The following is a 22,920-nucleotide window of genomic DNA, read 5'->3' as shown; positions in this document are numbered from 1 at the left end:
ATTTCACTTGTTTGTCACGAATTCACCACTGTATTCGAATATGTATTCGAATACTTTGGCTTTTGGTGCCTTGTATAAACAAGTCATACCCATGATATACGAACTTCAGAAGAAATATCTTTGTTTACCTGCTACTTCAGTTCCGTCTGAAAGACTATTTTCCACAGCAGGTCTTGTCACTAATTACCGTAGAAATAGACTAAAGCCAGAAAACCTTAATAATATTTTGTTTTTACACAACAATATAAAATAAATATTCATATTTGTCTTTATTGTTTAGAACTGTAACTCTTAAATAATATGTATTTTTAAATTTAATAATTATACAATTAATTATACATTTTTTCAAGTATTAAATTTTGTAATTATTTTTTCAAATTATGAATCTCCCCTAAATTATTCTTTTCAAAGTCTCCATATATGTATTCATTTTAAACCTCATATGAATACGAATACAGCTCTTGGATATTTTATTTGAATACTATTTGTCAGAATAAACGAATACTCCTGGTTTGAATACAATTCTTCCAGAGAAATTGTATTCATTTCAAAAGTATTCGAATATGTGAATACTCTGGCTGTATTCGAATACTATTCGATTCTGTATTCGATTCTTCCATCACTATGAGGAGCCCGTATAGACTATAGCCATACTGTACCGCTTACGCAGTCAACATTTTCAATGTTAATCTAATCGTGACGCTGAAGTGATAAGCAACAGTTGAAACCGGCATACATTTAACAATAGTGTTTAATTGTGGAGAAGTCTGAATATATGTACATGATAAGATAAAAGACAACAATAAGAGCTAATTTTTTTCTTCTAAGTACACATATGGACTTTGTGATATATTTACCTATCGTGTCTACTTGACGTAGAGATTATTACAGTGATATAAATTAATTCATTTATAATCTACTACCTGTTTAAAATGTCTAAAGTGTCTTTCTTTATTCGAAAGGCAGAGAAAGACGACTGCAAGGAAATAAGAAAGTTAATACAAGTAAGTAAATTTTATGAAAGTGACAGCATCTCTCGCTCACTTTTAATACAAAAACTGAAGCTGAATGATTATTTTGGTAATTGTATACTTTGGCCACTTCACAATATTTGTGGTTTTGGGTAAATTTTAATAAGCGGCCTACACTCATTATTCAATTGCTATTATCGAATGGTTCCATTGTTTTTATCCTAAGGTTGGGGAGACTAATAAGCGGCCTAGCCTACAATCTGTTGTTTTATTGGACAGCTCGATATATTATCTAACTTGGTACTTTGGGATTATACCGACCACACCCAGAAATGAATCGTTATTTGACATTTTGCTTCTACTGATTACTAGATTAGCGTTGAACAATATTTCGTCAATATAAAACTGGAATTGTCTTATTGCAAACCCCTCCCCATCCTCAGACAGAGGTCAAAGTCGAGCGGTCTAGTAGATAACATGATTGCAGTCTCGCCGCCCGTTCAGCTGGTGCGTCGCTTTGTGTGTACTTCCGTGTTTAACTCTATGTTTCTCCAAACACAAAAATAAAAAAAAAACAAAACTTGTTTTTATTCTTATCACACTCCGCCACCCAAAATGCGAGTGCCTCCGGCCATCAGTGCGGGATGTCAAGCCCGCGCTGATGTCAACAACAGAAAAATATCCCTCGAGATAGTACCTATCAGTAAAATATTAAATTCTAGAAGGGCTGATCAGAAATATAAATTGAATTGTAATGGAATCAGCTGGTGCGCCGCATTGTACTTTCGTGCCGCAGTATCTGTCGAGTACTTCGCTTTGTTGCATTTCCGTCTTTTACTGTGTGTGTAATAGATTAGTGATGGGTGACACTATGAGAATTTGGGATTTACCCGGGAGCGAAGAGGGGGCCATTCGTTTTTTACAAGATCATAACTTGTTGCCTAAATCTAAAATATGCCTGAATGGACATGACATGACACTTTATTCGTTTGATAAGGCTCCGTTTTGGAAATGTACGACTCGACCGTGCCTGAAAAAAGTTGGTTTGCGCGTTGACACATGGTTTTCTAAAAGTAGAATACCATTTGTTACTGCGGTTCGTTTCCTCTACTGCTGGGTTTACGAACTGACATCTGTGGCGTGGTGTGAACGAGAGTTGGAGATTACCGGTAAAACAATTGTTGATTGGAATAACTGGTAATTCTAAGCAATATATGGGTCAACCTCGATTTTTCTCATATTACAATATAATGTTCCAATAGTCAATTAGAAAAGGAAATGACTAGAATTTCTTGCCGGAAAGCAGTTATAGGGAGCAGGCAACCGCCAGACGGTCATATATTGCTTAGAATTATCTATTAGTGATCAGGGGCACTAACGTGATCTGGGCTTCAAATTTGGAACTACTCGAGTTAATTTCTTTTCTAAAAGAGCAAGCAGCGCGAAGCGCTGCACAGCGGGCAGGCATCTTGCGTGATCCTTTTTTTTTATTAAAAATTACTGATAAATTGTTACATATTACAATATAATGAAAGCAATAAGAATCCTTGCAAACCTTCATTTCCGGGAAAGCTGCAGAGAGGTCTTTGCAACACTAAAGATCTTGACCGTGACCGCTCTCTACATACGAGAAGTCATTTTATATGTGGACAGAGAAAACCTATCAACGCTTGAAGACCTGCACTACTACAACACCCGCAACTCAACTATGTATCCACTGCCCATTCACCACTTAGCACAGTATGAAAAAAAAAACTATCCTACATAGGAAGAAAGCTGAGCAACTGTCTACCGATAGAAATAAGAACGAAGAAGGGGAAACAGCTAAAGACTGAACTCCATAAACTGCTCTCATACCAGGCCATCTATACACTTGAAGAATTTTACCAAATGACCAATCCTGGACATTAATATTCTACTCTAAATGTTTTATGTCACCAATTAGGTTTATTAATTTTTGACACTATCTCTGTACTTGATGTATATGAATAAAGAACATTTTGACTTTGACTTTGACTTTGAATGTAGGTAATGTATGTAAAACAATATTAAACACATAATTACATGCCGGAAAGCAAAGTAAAACCAACCAAAAACCAACAACTAACCTTAATAGTCGTCAACATCGGAGTCTGGCAATGGGTTATTGTTCACAGCGGTCACCGTACGCTGTGACACCGTTGTAGACATGTGAAATTGCCCGAAAGATGTTGTGTACTCCAGTTTTATAATCTGAATATTTTCTTTTAAACATAAACTCAGCTAAATGTCCAACATGATGATGTTTTCTGTTGCCGTACCTTGGGATATTGCCTCTAACTTCCTGCCACAAATGTTCTATGGTTTGGGTGTGCGCTGGTATCGGGATCAATGAAATTGTAACTGTGTTTAACAGTAAGATGTTGGTAATTGTTATATTGTAAACAATTATAGCTTTTAAAACAATCACTGATTACTGTTGTTCCCGGCAACACATACTTTTGTATTATAAGTAACAACGTTTCTTGACCACGTGTTGGTACAGGAACGAAAAAACAACGTTTTGTTTCACGCTCAATACCAGCGAAAACCCAATTCCCTTCAGTAATACGGCCGCGATTATATTTACGTTTATCGATTTTTGCCTCGTCAATCTCTACTGTTTTGCCCACCCCTCCAATAGGTTCTGATTTTTCAACTAGAATAATCACAAACTTCTCTGAGATAGCTACTCCAATCTACTACAGCAACATGTGACAGGTCGCGTTCATGTCTTAGCAGGTCATGTCGTGGCGGTTTTAATAACACCCAATAAGCCACAAATCGGCACACTGTTTGCGTTGTGAGATTATGGTTTTCGAAAAAAGTAAATTTATACTGAGACACATACTTTTTGCACTGGACTTTCACTTTCTTCCGGTTACGATCAGTCTTTTCTATCCTGTTCCAACATCGAAACACGTGATCCGTTTCATTTAAGGTCATTTGACCCCCGCAACTCGGACATGTTTTATTACGTGGTAAAACTCCGTGGTCGTACAAAAAATTTCTTAAAGTTACACTATCCTCAGAACAAACTATAAATGACGCTAACGTAAACTCGCACAAATTACACAAAAAAGGATTAACATCCGAACGGCTGCACATCACGATAGCAACTGATTAGGCAGTTTTACAATATATTTAAGTATTACTTTGATGTTAATTTTCCAAAATTATATATTACAGAAAAGTTGGATAGTAGAAATAAATGGATTAATGAGGAGTTAAAACTAAAGCAAACTGAAATAACTTATTTGGAGTCTCAATTTAGAATATGTAAAGATAACGAATTAAAATTATTAATCAAAAGTAAAAAGCAAGATCTATGAAATAATGTAATTAGTAATAAACAGTTATACTTTGAGGAAAAAATTATGAATTCAAAAAATAAGATTAAAACTACATGGAACTTAGTAAATTTAGAAACTGGAAAACTGTCAAAAACCTACACAAACACTAAATTATTTCATCTGGGTAACTAGATAACTGATCCATCTGTTATATGTGAAACATTTAATGAATTCTTTGTGAATGCAGTTAAAGATCTAGTAATCCCAAACATTGAGCACTCGGCAAAAGCTACTTTATTAAATGTTAGTCAAGTCAACACAAAATTTCAATTCAAAATGGTAACAGAAAATGAAATTGCAAAAATAATAACATCCTTCGATAATAAGTACTCTTCAGGATACGATGACATTCCTATTACAATTATAAAGGCAGCTTTGCCTTTTATTTGTATTCCGTTAACTCATGTAATCAATCATTCCCTAATCTCAGGTATATTTCCAGATAAATTTAAAATAGCCCGAGTTATACCTATATTTAAAAAGGGTAATTTAGAGGATGTGAAATGCTATAGACCAGTATCGGTACTTCCAGTATTCTCAAAAATTTTAGAAAAAGTAGTATATAGTCAATTTTCTAATTATCTCGAAACTAATGAGCTATTAGATAAACAACAACATGGCTTTAGGTCCAGTAAGTCTACTACAACGGCAGGAGTTGAGTTTATTGAATCAATAATTGAATCTGTTGATAGAGGGCAAAAAATAATTGGCATTTTTCTGGATTTGTCAAGGGCCTTCGATAGTGTTGAACACAGTAAGTTACTGAATGTACTTTATACTCTTGGAGTGAAAAGTACAGAATTGACATGGTTTAAATCATACCTGTCAGAAAGAAAACAATTTGTTGAAATTAATCATTATAAAGAAAATGCAAAAGTTAGATATAAGGAAAAATATGCTTCTCGTCTTTTAACTGTTCACTATGGTGTCCCCCAGGGGTCTATATTGGGCCCATTACTATTCCTATGTATTTGAAAGGTCTACCTGGAGTAGTATGGGGCAATGATAATAAAGTTTGCCTTTATGCAGATGACACAAACATAATTGTAACTGCGGAAAGTGAAGAGCAAATAGAAATTTCCTCTCACATTGGCTTGTCGTTGGTAAAAGACTTTTTGGACAGTAAAAATCTCCTTTTGAATTCTAGTAAATCTAATTTTATTTCCTTCTCAACAAAGCAAGCTAAGAATAAATTACGGCCCACAGTATTTGTCGAAAATAAGATACTGGACCAAGTACAAGAAACTAAATTTCTAGGATTAGTTATAGATGAAAACTTAACGTGGGATGAGCATGTAAATCTTGTTATGCGCAAAACATCAAGTGGCCTTTATGCTCTAAGAAGAATGGCACTATCATGTAACATAGAAACATTAAAATCTATTTACTACGCCTTAATCCACTCCCACATTTCTTATGGTATTTGTATATATGGCACAACAACAAAACGAAATATGGACAGAATCTTAATCCAACAAAAACGGGCCTTAAAGATTATGCTCCATTTGAAACAATCCGACTCTGTTAAACATATATTTTCAGAATTGAAGATTTTTACAGTGTATAGCTTATATATTTTTGAGACAATAAAATTTATACTTTTAAATAATAAAACTACAATAGGGAAAAATGTACATACATATAATACTAGATCACATCGACAAGTTGAACAACATAGATTGTGCTTTTTCTATCTATCGTGAGGTGTGTGCGTTCTCTGTGGAACAAAAAAACAGTGGTAGGATTGGAGGAGTTGGCCGTATTGTCGAAAGTTTGTTTACCAAACGGAAAAATAATGCGGGACGTGTCTTGCCGCAACAGTGGATATTTGGGGGTTTATGCCAGGAAACTGGAGGCAGATTTTTGGTTCAAGTTCCGAATCGTGGAGCTAAAACCTTGATGGAACAAATTCAACTCCACGTTGAACCAGGAAGTATAATTGTTTCGGATTGTTGGAGAGGTTACAAAACGGCCGAATTAGAAGCAGCAGGATTTGAACATTTCACCGTTAACCATCGCTACAATTTTGTCGACCCGGAAACTGGTGCCAATACTCAACAGGTTGAGCGAATGTGGGGTTGAGCTAAATGGCGCAATAAAAAACAACGAGGAACAGCACGACACCATCTTGACTCATACCTAGCTGAATACATGTGGCGGTCGGCAGTTGCGGCTGAAGGCGGAAATCTACTACACGCACTCCTACGTGATATTGCTGCATTTTGGGCGTCACAGGAAACCCATTAATAATTGATAATCGTTTTAAGTTTGTAATTTTGTGATTAAAGAGTTGTTTTTTCGTTTTTTTTTGTTCCTCATACTAGTGTGGTCGGTATAATCCCAAAGTACCTCTAACTTTAATATGTACAAATCATACATAATAAGTTTTAATAATATACGGAAACGAGAAGAATCTTGTACATTATAATTAAAAAAAACTCAAATTTAACATTAACAATACAAAACCAACTACGGCCAAGACTTGGATACCAAAGAAACAATATTAATGCCCAGCTAGATATCAATGAGTAACCAATGCTTCTTTTGTGAAATGGAGGAAAGAATTCATTGCATGGGTTACCATGAGCCAAACCCACATGTTGAAGCCACTTAAACAAATCACTGCTGCCCAAGTATGTGCAGTCTTTCCCCATGTGCTGCACATATTAGTATTGCTGCACTCTTGATTAGTATTTATATATAATATCATGTATATGTCATTCTCACAATATATATACATTGATATATGATGGATGCACATGTGCGTCCATAGCACATGACCTAGAGTTTTCATTGTCATATGCTGAAAGCAAATTTGTGCGTCCATGTTTATTTCACCATGACTACCAAAATTTCGTCTTTGGATATTCTATTATTAGCCAGTTTATGTAACAACTAATTACGATTGATAACATTTTTGGTCAAAAATGTAATTTTGTTCTCTTATGAACAAAATCGTGGTATAGATTTTGTAAAATACCCGTAGTTTGACAAATGGAAAATCAAAATAAAACATTCTATAATTTACACAAATGTATTTTAAATATTTACAGTAAAATATATGTACAACAAATCCTTGAATTTGACATCTGAATTTAGGAACTGGCACTTCATTTGTGGTACTCCGTAAAACATGCCAAACATAGTCCGGGATAGCCGGGACAAGCTAGGCAGTGATAAATTGTATCCATCCTTTTGCCCTTGGATTTGCAGTTCCTACACTTTTTCCTCATTTTGCCATTATTTCCTGAAATTAAAGAGTTTATGTAACTTGCTATAAAAAAAAGTTATGAACAAAGTGGGTTTTATTTTCAGTAATATGGTATTAATTTGCTTAATGGTCGCCGCCTGCAGTGTCGTCGCGCCTCTGCTCGCCGCCGTGCACGGCTCTGACAGCCCCGCCCCGAGCGGGCGCGCCTCTCCGCCGTCCCTGCCCGCGCTTCTCTGCCATTCTCTCGCTCCCTACAACAATTTCCTCAAGGCAGCACACGTTAACGCACAATCACTGTTTAGTCATATTGACGAATTTCGTTCCATTTTTGAGCCATTACATACCGACATTATCTTGGTCTCTGAGACTTGGCTAAAACCAACCACAAGCGACAAGAGCATTAATTTAGCTGGCTACAATATTTTCAGGAACGACCGTCTACACAAACGTGGTGGTGGAGTCGCAGTTTATGTCAAGTCTCAGTTTCCTACTTCCATCTTATTCTCATCTGATACATCTAGAGAGGGACGGCCTGAATTTATGTTTTTGGATGTCAGTGTCAACGGGACGCATGTTTTAGTTGGTGCATGTTATAGGGCCCCCAATACCGGCCATCTTGCTGAATTTGAACACACACTCATCGATCTTATGGCTCGTTACAGTCATGTCATTGTCATGGGCGATCTTAACTCCGATTTGTTAGGGCCTACCACATATGAAAAAACCTTTTTGACCACAATGTTTCAGTCATGTAACATGTCTCTGCTACCACTTCAGGCCACTCATCACACTGCTACAACCGACACGTGGCTTGACATTATGGCTGTTTCCGACCCGACCCACGTTGCACACCACGGACAATTTCCTGCCCCTGGACTTTCAAAGCATGATCTCATTTTTTGTGCCTATAAACTCCATACCCCCAAAAATAAGCCCAATATTATCAAATATCGCAGATACAGGGACATAGATCATGCTTCACTTCTCACAGATGCTGCTGCTTTACCCTGGCATGAAGTAACCACTGCCAATAATGTAGACAAAATGGTTATCAAATTTAATGCTTTACTTACTAATTTATTTGATAAACATGCCCCAATCATAACTAAAAGAGTAACCAAAGCCCCCTCTCCATGGATGAATGATTTCATAAGAAATTTGCAAAAGCAAAGGGATTCCGCCTTCAGAAAAGCTAAACGTTCTAAATCCACTCAAGATTGGGAGGCATATAAACGTCTTAGGAATCACACGCAGCAGCAAATCCGTAACGCCAAAGTTAGATTTTACCACACAACACTTTCAGAGCCTCAGTCCACTAAATCACTGTGGAGTAAAATTAAAGACCTTGGTGTGGGTAAATCCAATATCAGTCCACCTGTTCCGTTTGACCTCAATATTATAAATGATTACTTTATTAATATCCCTGTTAATATATCTGCAGCTAGCGATTATTTTGCTGAGCTGGAGGCTGCTCCTCGAGAGGCTGCTGGCCGCCAGTTTTCTTTCACACCTGTGAGTGAGGCTGATGTGCTTGCTGCTTTCGCGAGGATGACCAGCAACGCAGTTGGGGCTGACAACATACCTTTGCGCTTTCTGAAAGATACATTGCCAATCACCCTTCCTGTTTTAGTAGTCATTTTCAATTATTCTTTAAATTCCTCTGTCTTTCCCTTAACCTGGAAGCATGCTCTAGTTCGTCCGTTGAGAAAAGTGTCTAATCCGCAATCCCCTTCTGACCTACGTCCAATCAGTATTCTCCCTTGTCTCTCCAAATGCCTTGAAAGAGTGGTACATCAACAAATTTCATCTTATCTGAATACCTATAACATCTTATCTAAATACCAGTCTGGATTCAGGCCTAATCACAGCACCACCACAACCCTAATTAAAATCACCGATGATATCAGATTGGCAATGGACAAGAGACTAATCACCATTTTACTGCTTTTTGACTTTTCCAAAGCCTTCGACTGTGTTTATTACCCCCTTCTCCTCATCAAATTGAAGAAGTATGGTTTCTCCGATGAGTGTGTTAACTGGGTCAAATCGTATCTTACTGGGCGACAGCAATGTGTCAAAGAAAGGGAAAAAATATCTGAATGGAAAGCCGTAACACGGGGTGTTCCACAGGGCTCTGTTCTTGGACCCCTATTGTTCTCAATTTATATTAATGACGTCACATCTATTATAAGGCACTCTAAGTTTCATCTTTATGCCGATGATTTACAAATTTACGTACACTGTTTGCCTGATGAATTGAGCACATTTATGGTTCTACTCAATCAAGACATTGAATCAATTGCTTGTTGGGCAAATAAACATGGGCTGAAATTAAATGAAGACAAAACGCAGGCAATGGTATTGGGAAACCCAAGATTGATGGACCGTTTGGACTTCAACGTTGCACCAAAACTTGAACTCAATAACCACGTACTAAATTTTCAAAACAAATTAAAAAATCTTGGTCTTACTATGAGCTCAAGTCTTAAGTGGAATGACCAGGTTACGATAACGTGTAATAGAGTATTTGCTGGCATTCACAGTTTAAAGCGTTTTGCTTTATATCTACCATTCAGTGTCAAGGTTATGCTGGTTAAAACTCTCATACTGCCACACTTCAACTACTATGACGCTGTGATCAGTGACATGACTGTTGAGCTTTCGGACAGGCTTCAACGTGCTCAAAACTATTGTATCAGATTTATTTTCAATCTCAGACGTTATGAGCATGTGACTCCATTTTTCAAACAGCTATCACTCCTGAAACTTCAACAACTTCGCCAACTTCACATTCTTTCAACTCTACATTCAGTTATCAGAAACAAGTCACCTGTTTAACTGTCCGAAAATTTCAAATTTATTTCCGATATAAGTGAGCGACCTACGAGAAGGGGATCCACGTTACTCTCAATTCCTGTTCATCGATCGAACTTCTTCAGTAGGTCGTTCACTGTTCAGGCATGTCGCCTCTGGAACTCTCTTCCTGATGATATCCGTATTATAGAAGATCGGGCTCGTTTTGGGGCGGGGGTCAGGGACTTGTTGCTGGGCGGTCTGTAGGGGTGGCGGATGGCGGTGCTTGTGGTCAGGCTGTGTGTTTGAGAGAATGAATGTAGCAATAACAAGAAATTATTTAAAAAGTAAATTGTTAATTTAAGTTTTAATTTATCTTTGTTTGAAAATTTTCTACATATTCAGCTGATAAATTTGATTTTTAATTATTACATAGTAGTATATATTTTGGTTAAATTTAAATTTAAAATGGAATTTGTTATAGTTTTAAGGTCATTAAATGTAAATATGTATATATATATATCTGTATATTATGTGAGGTTGAGTGGTAGAGAGGGCTAAATAGCCCTAACTCCGCCTCTTGAATAAAGGCATATTTCATTTTCATTTTCATATAACTGTATCTTACCTGTTTGACATTTAGATGGGAAATGATCCTTTTCCTTGGGGCTTAGAGCTAAAGCTAAGCGGGGTTTATTGGCCAATTGAGCTTTGATAACAACAAGTCTGTAATCATACAGAATCATTTTTGTGCCGATATTTATTGCATAGCAAATATCCATTTATTATCATCATCTGCAGGTACCAAGCTTTTTGTACCAACGTAACGTTTTACGCTCACAGGGATAGTAGGCCATCAATTGATCCTTTCTATCTACCCCTGACATCTATGTATTGTATTTAATTATGGGCAAAGGTTTTTGCACTCTAGCTCCACGTTTGTTTGTTGTATCAGTAAGTTCATTGCTGTGTTCAGTAGAAATATATATCACTGTCCTCTTGTCTTGCCATTTTCCTACCATAACATGGTCCTCTGAGTACTGAGCAATGGTTTCTCCTTTCCGCAACTTCTTCTTTATAACATCTGGAGGGTTTTGTTGCCGGTTTGCTTGCAATGTTCCTGTGCAGTATATGCCCTTTTCTAGAAGAGATTTTGACAGGTCATGGGAATTGTAAAAATTGTCCATGTAAATTGCATGGCCATTGTTTTCTTTCCCCTCTACTAAGTGCTTCACCACTTTACTAGTATGACCTTTGCCACCCAATTCATCTTGTTGGCCAGTATAAATCAGAGTGTTGAGGACGAGTCCATTTGGTTCAGTGAGGGTATAAATTTTTATACCATACTTGTTGCGTTTATTTTTTATGTACTGTCTAAAAAACAAACGTCCTCGCCACAGTACCATAGCCTCGTCTAGGCTAAGTTTCATTCCCGGATAGTACACATTTTTCATTTTGTCATTAAAATGATCAACAGTCATTCGAATCTTGAAAAGCCGGTCATCATTTTCTTCATTGTTGTTGCAAAAATGTAAGCAACACAAAATGATCAAGAAACGATCACGACTCATGTAGTCAGGAATGATATTTTTGAACAATTGATCTGTTTTTCAATAATCATTTATACGTGGAATGATGATATTTCCCCTGTGAAGGAGTATTCCTAGAAAAACCTTGAATTCATTCATTTTCAAGTCCTTCCATTTATTTATACGGGAATGTACTGCCAAGTCTGCATTAGTGAAAAAAATTTCAGAGGCATAATTGTTTGTCATGTCAATAATATTTTGCATGAAATTCTCGTCAGCTATCAAATTAAAATAATCAATAGGTGTGCCATCCCCTGGCAAACGTACAAGTAGTTCATTTGGTCTGGTATGGTGTAAATTAACAAGATTGATTTGCTCATTCCATTTTACCTGAGGTAGCCTATCCGCACGTCTAGGCCTAGGCCTACGTCTTACAGGTTGATTCTCAGTTTGGTTCTCATCACAAGCCTCATCTTGTATGTCATAGTTAGTGTTAACATTACCAATATCAGGCTCTAAAATCTCTGATTCAATTTGTGGATCTTCAAAAACCAAATGTTCAATGTTTGCTCAAAATCATCTTCAGATTCACTGTTTGAGTCTTGTTCTGGCACATATTCATCTTCATTCTCTGAGTAAAAATCTTCACCGGAATCCACATACAACTCGTCCAATTCACTCACTGAAAGATTGTTTACATCAATGTACTTATTCACTGTACGAGATCGTTTGGGCCCGCTTCTTCATCACTCATTTTCAGTATTTGTACTGACACTGAATTGTAAGCAAACTGCAAACGAATCACACAGTAGCACAGCCAACAACCTAACCAAAAAGTTTGCATTACCCATAATCCCACGAAACTGTCAGCTGGATATGAAAATGGCGGACAACCACGATGCTGCACGAAGCGTGCAAGTGCGCCTGCAGCACATCGGGCGAGCATACGCCAAGCGCGCATGTGCGCCCGCAGCAGTGAACGTGTTAAGTAGCTTCAACATTAGGGTTTGGCTCCTGGTAACACATGGGGAGAATTCTTTTCTCAATGTCACCAAAGGGGTTACTTATTGATATCAAGCTGAACAAATTATAAATATTGTAAGGTTTCTTTGATATGTAAGTCTAGACCATAGTTGGTTTTGTATTATTGTAAAATTTGTGTATTAAAATTATCAGACTATATAATTAGATAGGTTTGGATTAGGTTATCATAAATATTTTACTAGCAGTATCAAAGTTAAAGATTGTGAGCGCTCACAGGATCTGAGCTGAGCTTAAATTTGGGTATTATATTGAGGGTTGTTTTTTTTTCTTGCCAGAAGTGTGGAGTTACGCTGAAGGCATCACCAAAGCCCACACTGATGGCCAGGGGCATATCCGATCAGTGCTTATCCGATCTCAGATTGTCCAACTTTTTGGAGGTTGGGAAAGTACTGTTCGGACATGTCTCTGGTTATCAGTGCGAGTTTCGGTGGTGTCTTAAGGCGCCACCCCTAACCTCTGGCATAACAAGAAAATCATCCCTCGAGATAGTACCAAATTCAAGCTCAGATCATGCTATTGTCACTTATACAAATTTAATAAATAAACACACACACACACACACACACACACACACATATATATATATCAGTCCTGTATGTAATGGCAATTAGATGTATAAAAGTAAATTTATCCTTACTCTATTTAATTAGTTGATGCAATACCCATCAAGCTAGGAGTGCTAACAGTCTGAACTTAAATTTATGAACTGGACTATCTCAATGGGCATTATTTTATTTGTGTAAGCAGTGCGGGGTGGCTGAAGCCTGCAAGGATGGTCAGAGGCATTTGTACTTTCTTGTGCATTCAACATGATCTGATTACCTCACACTAAGGGAAGTAAAGGTTGTAGGCTTATGAGATGGAAAAATTGTACAGGTTGAAACGCCCCTAGATTGAGTACATAGACTAATCCAGTTTTGATCAAACTTGGGAATTGCCTTTATGTACGCTTAATTTACAAACAATAAAAACTTTTCCTTCCCAGGATTATCCTAAGTAAATATTTCTCTTGAAAACCCAGCTTATTGGATAAATACTGTAAACTGTTAAATACTAAGCTGATTTTAATATTTGAGCACTAGCTAACTATGGTGTGAGATTAGGATAATAGAACCCCTTCGCCTAAGAGGTCACAAATGCTTCTGATCATCAATGTGGGAATGGCACTGGCAAATATATTTCAAGTAAACATGATATTTTGTTTTGAGAAGTGTAATTTAAAATATGGAACCAATTTGTCATCCAAATACTGGAAGAATTACTTAATGAAGCAAAAAATAACCAATGATTAAGACATTGAAAATAGAGAAAATTATTGAATTGATTAGAAAAACTGAGGATATGAGAAAATATATTTGTACTGAAAAGTTATTTTGTGAAACAGCTAAAAATATTCCGTATATATATAGTAAGATGTCTAATAATGTAATATGTTGTATTATTAATTTTTAATTAATATGATGTATTAAGTGCTTTGAATATATAAGCACTTTATCACTAATTTTAAAGGTTAAACCTTGGAGGTGGTCTTATATACATATTTGGAGACTGCCAGTGGAGGTTGTGGGATCTACAATAAATTATCAAAAGATGTGGAAGGAGCCTCACAGAAAGGAGTATTTTAATATAAAGAGGATACTCTGATGGAGCTACATGGGCAGGTGATGCTGTTGTAGGATCTTAATGTTATTCATAGAAGGTTTCTTTGAGATTTTTGTAAAGATGTTTTAATTATTCCATACTTTTTATCTTGGATATTTTTTATAGAATGGTTTATACGAGGTGTGTCCAAAAAGTATCCGACTTTGACGTCTGGTATGAACTGACTTTTTTTCCCCTTGGTGGGGCCTACTGCCATGCACTTAAGCCTCAAGGGCTTTTTGCGCACCCCGGAAACACACCATGAGGCCCACCAGTCTACAATTTCAGCAATTCCACAAACCGCCGAAAACAACCTATCAAGTCCTCCTGGGAAAATTAACCACCCCTGTCCAAACTAACAAAGATGGCATACCGCTCCCTTGCTATTGCAGGGCAATCAAAGAGCAGATGCTCAGCAGTTTCCTCCTGCTCATTACACCTTCTACAGAGCGGATCCTCCTGAAGGATGCCGACTCTGTGAAGATGCTTCCTCAGGTGACCATGCCCCGTAATGAGACCAATAACCTGAGAAGACATTGATCTATTTAATGAGAGAAGGTCCGAAGCCACCCTGGAGGAAGGTGACTGTAATACCATTCTACTCATTCTCAAGCCCGGATGCAACCTCTACCTTCTCTCATGCTCCGCGCGAATCCATTTCGAGACAACATTAGAGGATTCACACCTTGGAACACCGCAGAACTTCATAATTGTCGCTGAGCCCCGGTTGGCTAGGACATCAGCTCTTTCGTTCCCAAGAATCCCCTCATGACCAGGAACCCAACAAACAGTCTCATTGTTGATTCTGGCAATGGAGGAAACGGCCTGATAGCAATCCCAAACCAGTTTGGATTTGATCACGCAAGAGTCCAGCGCCATCAAAGCTGCCTGACTGTCCGTGAAAATATTAATCGTCTTGCTCCTACATCGCAGACGAATTCTCACAAGCACATTCCATAATAGCTACGACCTCCACTTGAAGAACTGTTGGATACGGACCCATAGGGATCACCAGCTCCCTACATGGTCTCACTCCCAGAATTCCAGCACCTGTGCCGCTTTTTGTTGTAGAACTGACGTTAATCTGCGGCAACGGCAATCTGGTCCCCTTAAAAGTACTCCCCTCCACAAGCCACTACCTTATTCCAACACTCCTCCCACTTCCGGAAACACTCCTGAAATTCATTTTGCGGAATGGCTAACAGGTCCTTAGTCTCATTTTGTTTTATTTGTTCAACATCATCAAATCTTTTTCCTTTCAAAGGAATTTTTAATTTCGGAAATAGCCAGAAGTCACAAGGAGCTATGTCAGGACTGTAGGGAGGCTGTCGTAGTTGGTTGATGTCGTGTGTGACCAAAAAACGCTGAATAAGATTTGAGGAATGAGCTGGCGCGTTGTGGTGCAGGATCCAGTCACGGCTTGTCCACAGTTCAGGTCGTTTCCTTCGCACTGCATCTCGTAGCCGTCTTAGGACCTCAAGATAATACTCCTTATTCACTGTCTGGCCTCTTGGAGCATATTCGTGATGAACAACGCCATCCTGGTCAAAAAAATTGTCTTGACATTGCTTCGACTTTGTCTTGCTTTTTTTGGCCGTTGCTCTTCGCGAGTTTTCCACTGTGAATTTTGAGCCTTTGTTTCAGGGTCGTAGCCATAAACCCATGACTCATCACCAGTAATAACTTTTTTAAATAGCCCTGGGTCACTTTTTATCAAATCCAGATTGTCCTGTGCGATTTCAAGTCGACAGTTCTTTTGGTCTTTTGTCAGCAGCTGAGGAACAAATTTTGCCAAAACACGGTTCATTTTTAAATCTTCGTATAAAATGTTACAAACTGATGATTTTGGTATTCCTAAATCTTCTTCCAGCTCTTGGACAGTCAATCGACGGTTTTCATTAATTGCTGCATTAATTGCCGTTGATGGCCTGCCAAATCGGTCATCACTCTCCACTGATATGTGGCCATTTTAAAACTGCCTAAACCACTCTTTTATTTGTGTATCGCCCATAGACACGTCACCATAAAATTTTCGTATCATAGTAATCGTCTCTGATGCTGAATGGCCAAGTTTTTGGAAAAATTTAATGCAAATGCGCTGCTCGACACGTTCAGTCATATTGAAATGCGACGCACACATGACAGTATTGTACGGAACAGAGCGCTGTGACTCACTAAGTTTCTGGATCGTATTCAATGCCTAATATGGGAAGGAGTAGGCTCGCCCCTCCCCTCCAATAACCGGTTCGAGCCGGTCGGTTACGCCGCGGCCGCCTACTGGTCGGCGGTCGGATACTTTTTGGACAGACCTCTTATGATAGATTTTGTCCATGTAGATATTTTTGTTTTAGTATAGAAATTTGTCTGAATTTATATCCATCTATATTGTACACAAAACTGCTTAATAGTCCAGTTGGTAGTTCCTTTCACCTGGACAAAATTTTAAAGTTTATTAATAATCTTTCGAGACATTGTTTATTTGTAGTCTAGGTATTGTAACCCAAGTTTTTGACCACAATAACCTGTGGACATTTTTTGGTAACAACTGAAAATAATTGTACTTTTATTAGTATTTATTTTAAATAATATCTAAATCATGCATTTTCATAGGAAAAAAGTTAGACTACGTGTTCAAAAAGCAAATGGACAAATATTTTTGGATACTGTTGAATAGGTTAAAACAAAAAAATCCTCTAAACCTGTGATCTCTTTACTTCAGCCAATCATTTTTGTCGTCTGCATATAGAATGGACATTATTGGGATATTAAAGGGCAGGTAGTTGATACAGACCATAAAAAGGAAATATCTAGGATTGAACTCTGGGGAACACCTGACAACACACTTTCAAAGTTAGAAGTATCATTATTCACTATTATAGCTTGCTTTCTATTTGACGATTAAGATTGTATCAAGGAATGTAGGAACCATGAAAGAGTACAGTTCTAGCAGTCAGTGGAATAAACAGACCCACATGAAGTTGTGACAGCAGTACAAACAATACATTTACACTGATTTGCAATAAAAACACATGAAAAGCTAACAATGATATAATATGATACTAATAATACATGATAATGGAAAAGCTACATAATGGAAATAATAAATAGCTAGACCGCACTTATATAGTGTTTATTGAAAACATAAAAATTTAAATTGGTATTAACACAGAAGCAGATGTATACTTGCTCTAAACTGAAAAAGGCGTGTGAAAAAACTCCTTTCACTATATTTTTTTAATTAAAATTCTTTGTTACGTTGACTTTTACAAATAATGGACCTTAAGTTCCGGAAAGCGTATCTCCAGGGACCATATTGATAATTAAATAAAAATAATGATTTTTACTTTCAAATATTTTTATAATTTTAATTAGGTTCTAAGGAGAGTTTAATATACTGTTTAATGACAAATAAAAAACATCAATAATGTTATATGTTCATGAATTGTTTATTAATCTAGATTGTGCGCACTACTAACATGTCAAAAATGTGTTTTTCGACCTATGAAACATGGTTTAGATTAAGAAGAAGTTATTTATGTTTTGAATTTGGTACATACATGTGTTTAAAAACGAGTTGAGAATTTGTGTGACATTTAACTCTTTTTTCGAGAGCATATATTTGAGGAGAAAATCCTGTGAGGTTTAACCGGGAGTTAAATTATATTCTAACTATTGTTTGTTTGGTTTTGCTGTATCTAAAAAACAATTTTAAACTTCATTACCTCCTTTTACTTTGTGCTCAGCTTTTAAATATTTAAATAATATCACAATAACAATGAAACTGCTAATCTATGAATGTTAAATATTTTTTATTCACTCAACCCTAAGGTTTTTTTGTCTACTTACAACAAGAAGCTGAGTAATCTTTTATTGCATTTAGTCCTAAAATGACATTTGCCCTTGCTTCCGAAGCGACAGGATAATCACGATTTGTAAGGTTAGGGGTAGGCCGCCTTCTGTTAAGATCCCATGAAGAGGAAAAGCAGGCTATATCTCAGTTAAATCAAACCAAAATTCCTGTATTTACAATATCTTCAAGATATGTAATAGAGTCGAGTTACATAAGTTGGATACAATAGATTCTTTATTAGTCATCATAACATCATTAAATTGCATTGACATCGTCACCAAAGTTTCAATAAAATATTAGCTCACAATATTCTAAATTAAATGTTGATTAAAGTGAAAAACCTGACTGGCCAGGATGAAAGAAGCTTACGTTTAACTAAGCATGGAAAATCAACAATAAATACATGTATTAACAGATTCAACAAAAGTAAATTAGGTACTTTGGGATTATACCGACCACATCAGTATGAAGAACACAAAAATATAAATTTATAGAAACAAACATGATAAAACGAAAAAACAACTGTTTAATTACAAAATTACAAGCATTTCCAGGTATTGTTGTCGCTGTTATCTTATCTTTCTCGAGAATCCCGATTAGGGCAGGGCGCGGCATCACACGATTTGCACGGTACATAATTGCCTTTCCATTACAATTCAATTTATATTTCTGATCAGCCCCTCTAGAATTTGATATTGTACTGATAGGTACTATCTCGAGGGATATTTTTCTTTCGTCGACATCAGCGCGGGCTCTCGCATTTTGGGTGGCGGAGTGTGATCAAGAATAAAAACAAGTTTTGAGTGTTTTTTCAATAAAGAGTTTAGTTTTAGTTTGGTAATGAAATTGTATGAAATTGTATAAATTGTATAAAATCAGTAACAATGCTGTTGTTTCATTAATGATGGTAAAGCATGGTAAGTGTGAAAAAGAAAACAAATTTAAATCTGGAAGTGCAATTCAGAAACCAAGAGTTGTAAACCGTAATAAACCCAAACTGAAAATGAATTTCTCAGAGCATATTTTTCATAACATTAAAAAAACAAACAACTCTAAAACACACAAAAAATCTCAAAAAGCCAGTAGAATAGAAAGTTTTAAAACCAACGTCACAATTTGCTCTGACAGCCAAGGTAAAAATCTTGCTCCAAAAAATACAGAACTGTGTGAAGGAAGAGTAAATGCTTTTGGCTATGTCAGACCAAACACAACTTTTCTGCAAGTCATCGACTCAGCTAAAATTGATGAAGAAAGTAGCCCTTTAGTAGTTTTTGGTGGAAGAAATGATAGTCTTAAAGAAAACTTTAATGAAATCTATGAGAGTTTAGAAAGTAAACTAAAAGTGCTTACTGTAACCAGACCTGTTTTCTTATGTACTGTACCTAATCGATACGACAAAATTCTTAATTGTCCGGAAAACGATCAAATACAAAAAGTAAATAACTACATCATGGAGATAGCTGCCAGGATTGATGGAGTTTACATTATTAATCTTAATCATTTGGGACGACAACACTATACTGTCCATGGTCTGCACTTAAACATGCAAGGCACAGCAAAACTGGCTCGCATTATTTTAAAAGCCCTTACTTGGTGGAACAGTCAAGAATTACATTTCAAGTATGATAGAGTTCAACCTCCAGTAAAAATAATAGAAAAGAACATGACTGGAATAATTACTGAACATAAAGAGACTGTGAAAAAACTGCGTTTGCACACTGTATTTCTGGCGACTTTGAGGATGAGCGACAGATGACTGCTGGTGTTGCAGTGATTTTTAAACAACAATTTGGAAGACCACTTGCTTCAAACTGCATAACCAGTCACCTTGCTTATCAACAAATCCCTGATTGAGCTGGAATCTATTCATTGATTACAAAGGATAAATACAAAAATAAACAGACTTTGTTTGACTATGATAAAGCTTTTGAGGATTTCTCAATTGATTTTAAGAGAAGAGGTTTTACAAGGCTTATATGTTCGGCTATGGGTTGCGTTCGTGATAAAATATCCATAGAACACTTTGTAACCAAAATAATGAAATTTCATCACCTTTCTGGAGCTTCTGTGGACATCATATTGTACAACCAGTGGTCCTCCAGAGTATTATGGAATGGCTTAACATATGATGAATTTATCACTGATTTAAAATACAATATTTTGTCAAAGTAACCACAAGCTACACCATCATCGTTTGTTGTTGATCACATGCAGCCTGAGACCTCTTCACCTCAACCACTGCCATCAACCATAACTACAAACCTAGGACCACAAGGAGACAAGGAGATGGCCCTACATCAGGATCATCTTGATTTCCAATCCAAACAACACTTGGAAGCAGTGTCTGGTGAAAGTGAGGTGAATCATGGGCAATATGGTGTCAGTGATTTTTGTTCATCTTTATCAGGTTTAAACTAAACTTTTATGACAATGAAAACTGTTCTGCATATAGATATAATAGTTTGAATGTTATTGATCTGGCTCATAATAATGCACTATTAAGTTCAAGTAACGGTAATCATTTTACACTATCAGGGATGAAAAACTACCATCATTTAAAATATACTGAAACCAATATCAAACTGAATTCCAAAAATAAACAAAATTTTGACAACATTCAACTTCAACCATTTAAAATATTACATCAAAATGTTCAACACTTATCATCACGTATTAATATATTAAAAATTAATTTAGAAGAAATCCAACCAGATGTAGTAGCAATATCTGAACATAAAATGACTGAAGCAGAAATCCTGTATCTAAATATTCCAAATTATAAAATATGTTCCTTTTTTACAAGGTCTATCTCACTTGGTGGTGGTGTATTGATCTTAGTTAGAAGTAACATTAAAAGTAAAAACTTATTAATTCCTGAAGTCCAAGATCTTACAGCCGAAAAAGAATTTGAATGTTGCTTATCAGAAATTACTGTAAATACATTTTAATTTATTTTAGCATGTATTTATAGATCCCCACAGCAAGGGCTACCTGAATCTTTTCTAGGTAGACTTGATTTGTTATGTAATACATTAAATGATAAATTCAAGAATATTATCATAGCAGGAGATTTTAACATCAATGTGTTGAACAAAGACAATACATATAGGAACTTTGTTAGTATTTTAAATTCTTATAACTTAGTTTATAAAGTAAATTTTCCTACTAGAGTTACCTCCGAGTCAGAAACCAGCATAGATAACTTCCTCACTAATATTACAACTAAGAAATTAAAAACATCTGGCCATGACATGTATATAATATATATATATATATATATATATATATATATATATATATATATATATATATATATATATACAGGGTGAGTTTTTTAAAGTGATCCAATAGCTAACTTTTTAATTACATGACTTAGCACCACACTTTAAATTTGGAACTTGCTCAATTTTAAGTTTCACTCAGGAATACACTTTCTAATTTTTTGAAGATGGCCGCCATTTTCCAATATGGTGGCCAACTTTAAAATCTTTTATGGAACACCCTGTATTTTATGTTGTTTTTAGATTCTACTCTACAAAATAAGACATTTTTGCTTCTGAAAGTTTTTCTATATCTCTAATGGTTCAGGAGCTACGTGGACTGAAAGTTTTCACCATCAGTCCGAAAAAATCCGAAAATTCAGAATTGAAAATAAAATGCAAATAAACAACGACAAAAAAAGGTTTTTTGACAGTAAAATTAAGAAATCTACAAATAAGTCGAAATCAACTTGGAAAATTATCAAATCTGAAATCAACAATGGCGCCAAGATCACTGATAACATACAATTAGTCAGGGATGGCACATCCATATCAGACCCAATTCTTGTTAGTAATATATTTAATGATTTTTTTATAAATGTTGTTGATAGATTTGTGCTTCCAAATATTCAGAAAGATTTTGTTAATCAATCGGGTCATGAAAAACCGCCTCAAGCCTCAATTTTTTTCAAATTTAAAGAGGTTGATGAAAGAATTTTAAAAGCGATTGTAATGGCTTTTGAAAACAAATTCTCAACAGGAATTGATGATATACCAATCACCCTCATTAAACAGTCTTTTCCGCTAATCTCCAAACCATTAACCCACATAATCAATTCATCATTAATATCTGGCCTTTTCCCATCCAAATTAAAAATTGCTAAAGTTGTTCCACTCTATAAAAAGGGGGATTTAAATAGTCCAACAAGTTACAGACCTATATCTTTATTACCTGTGTTTTCTAAAATTTTTGAAAAAGTAGTATATAATCAACTTTTGGATTACCTGGAAAGTAATCACATATTGGATGATCAGCAACATTTCCGACCACAAAAATCTACGATAACTGCAGGTGTTAATTTCATTGAATTAATAATAGATTTGGTTGACAGGAATGAAAAAGTCATTGGAATCTTCCTTGACTATTCCAAAGCATTTGACAGTGTGTCCCATGATGAATTACTTAAGGTACTTTACAATTTAAATATTAAGAGTAAGGAACATGGTTCAAATCATATTTAAAAAACCGA

At 36.1% G+C, this 22,920-nt stretch overlaps 1 protein-coding gene across 3 annotated transcripts in view; it reads left to right on the top strand.

Annotated features, from left to right (window-relative positions):
- Positions 1 to 622: 622 nt before the first annotated feature.
- LOC124359636 overlaps positions 623 to 22,920 on the top strand; it is a 73,388-nt gene continuing 51,090 nt past the window's right edge. For all 3 annotated transcript variants that reach the window (XM_046812542.1, XM_046812539.1, XM_046812541.1), the window contains exon 1: positions 623 to 1,004. In XM_046812542.1, the coding sequence (XP_046668498.1) occupies positions 933 to 1,004 (72 nt within the window). In that variant the 5' untranslated portion in view covers positions 623 to 932. The remainder of the gene's footprint in view (positions 1,005 to 22,920) is intronic.

This window comes from Homalodisca vitripennis, chromosome 4 (assembly GCF_021130785.1).
Source record: "Homalodisca vitripennis isolate AUS2020 chromosome 4, UT_GWSS_2.1, whole genome shotgun sequence".
NCBI classification, from domain to species: Eukaryota; Metazoa; Arthropoda; class Insecta; order Hemiptera; family Cicadellidae; genus Homalodisca; species Homalodisca vitripennis.
The sequence above is the reverse complement of the archived record's forward strand: the minus strand, read 5'-3'. Positions and strand labels throughout refer to the sequence as shown.